Source organism: Lynx rufus, unplaced genomic scaffold (genome assembly GCF_022079265.1).
Source record: "Lynx rufus isolate CCGP_SWC_20201006 ecotype Redwood Valley unplaced genomic scaffold, mLynRuf1.p SCAF_14, whole genome shotgun sequence".
NCBI lineage: Eukaryota > Metazoa > Chordata > Mammalia > Carnivora > Felidae > Lynx > Lynx rufus.
The window spans coordinates 57,679,391-57,681,160 of NW_025814828.1; the positions used below are offsets into that span (position 1 = coordinate 57,679,391).

The 1,770-nt window shown below is 32.7% G+C and overlaps 1 protein-coding gene across 1 annotated transcript; it reads left to right on the forward strand.

The window, feature by feature from the left end:
* Positions 1-831: 831 nt before the first annotated feature.
* Positions 832-1,541, forward strand: FAM133A (family with sequence similarity 133 member A). The gene is given in 4 exon segments (XM_053722179.1): positions 832-1,047; positions 1,049-1,286; positions 1,289-1,495; positions 1,498-1,541. Coding segments are annotated over 4 exon segments (705 nt in total).
* The last annotated feature ends 229 nt before the right edge of the window (positions 1,542-1,770 follow it).

The window sequence follows — 1,770 nt, forward strand, 5'->3', positions numbered from 1 at the left end:
TATTAGCTATTACTTTATGCAAGTTACTCAAATTCTCTAAGCCTCAGTTTATTCATCTGTGAAATAGGGATAATAATAGAATCAACCTCTTAGCATTAGTCTAGAGTTTGAATGTGATGAGCCATTTGAAAACACTAAGCAGTCTCTGGCAAATAACACTTAATTGATACTAGAGATTAATAGTCCTAGTGATAGTGCTTCGACTAAATTGATGACCATATATTTGGAAATAAGTGAATGGATATGAGACCTATTGTCAAGGTTTAAAACAGCAGGATGTAGTGATTAATTATATGTGAGAGATGAAGTAGAGAGTTTTCCATATATAACTCCTAGGTTTCTGTCAGAGTGGAGTGGATTCTGCTGCACTTTTCTAACTTGGGGAAGATCTGCCTGGTACAGATTTCAGCTATAGAAATTTTTCTCTCTCTCTTTTTATACTATATAAGGCCAAAGAAAAAAGAAAAAAAGGTAAGTATCATACAATATAAAAAGAAATATTTAGTAAAACTTTTAGGCAAGTGAGAACCTTATGAGATATATAAAATGTTATATTCATACCACAATATAAAAAGTATGCAAAAGTCTTAAATGTGTATATTCTTTGTTTTCAAGGTCTAAGATTTTGAAAATGTCTATCGTACTATGTAAACGATAGTGAACAATTAAGATTATTATTTTTTCCTTACATTAAAGGTGTTTTTTAACCATTCCATCTGTTTCTCTAACAGAATAGAGCCTGCTTGATATACCAGGAAATGAAGAACTGAAGGAGGGTTTATTTTTATTCTCCTTAGAATTGAGGGTCTGCTCTTGGAGCCTTCAGACTCCATGGGGAAGTGGGATAATTGAGTGGACTTTATGAATCCTATATCAATGGCCAGATGGAGGGGCCCAACTCAATCTGTAGGCCCAACAATACAAGATTATCTGAATCGACCAAGGCCCACCTGGGAAGAAGTGAAGAAACAATTAGAAAATAAAAAGAAAGGCTCCAAAGCATTAGCTTAATTTGAAGAAAAAATGAATGAAAATTGGAAAAAAATAATTAGAAAAAAGCAGAGAGAAATTAATAAGTGAAAATGAAAGTTCATCCAAACAAAAAAGAAAGAAAGAAAAAGAACAAGAAGAAATCTTATCTTCTTTATCAAGCTCTGATTCTTCAAGCAGTTCAGATTCTGAGAATGAGGAAAAGAAACAATGAAAAAAGGAAAAGAACTGTTCATACAGGTCATCAGAAAGCTCTACATATGAATCTGAACCAGAAAGCAAGGAATCTGTAAAAAAGAAAAGTCAAAGGATGAAACAGAGAAAGAAAAGTATATTAGAAGACTCAGCAAAAAAAGAAAGAAGACTTATCCTGAAGATAAACCTTTCTCATTAGAATCCTTATCAGAATCAGATTATGAAGTGGAAGTTCAAGCAAAAAAGAAGAGACATGAAGAGTGAGAAAAAGCAACAGAAAAAGCAAAGAAGAAGAAACATCACAAGAAACATAGAAGAAGAAAAAGAAGTCAGGTTCAAGTCACAAGTCAGGATAACATAAAAAATTAAGATTTTCCTATTTAAAAAAGCAAGCACTTAAGGAAACTTCAACTGTGAATGTTAGGGCATATTTACAAAAATGCATGAATTTCCCTGTGCTAATAGAATTATTCCTGGACTGAGTGTCAGTCATATGCCACTGTGCCAGAAAGGGCCATAATCATTGCCTGCAGCACAAATATATAATTTTGTTAGTTTGTGTGTTTTTCCTTCCATTGGTTAATT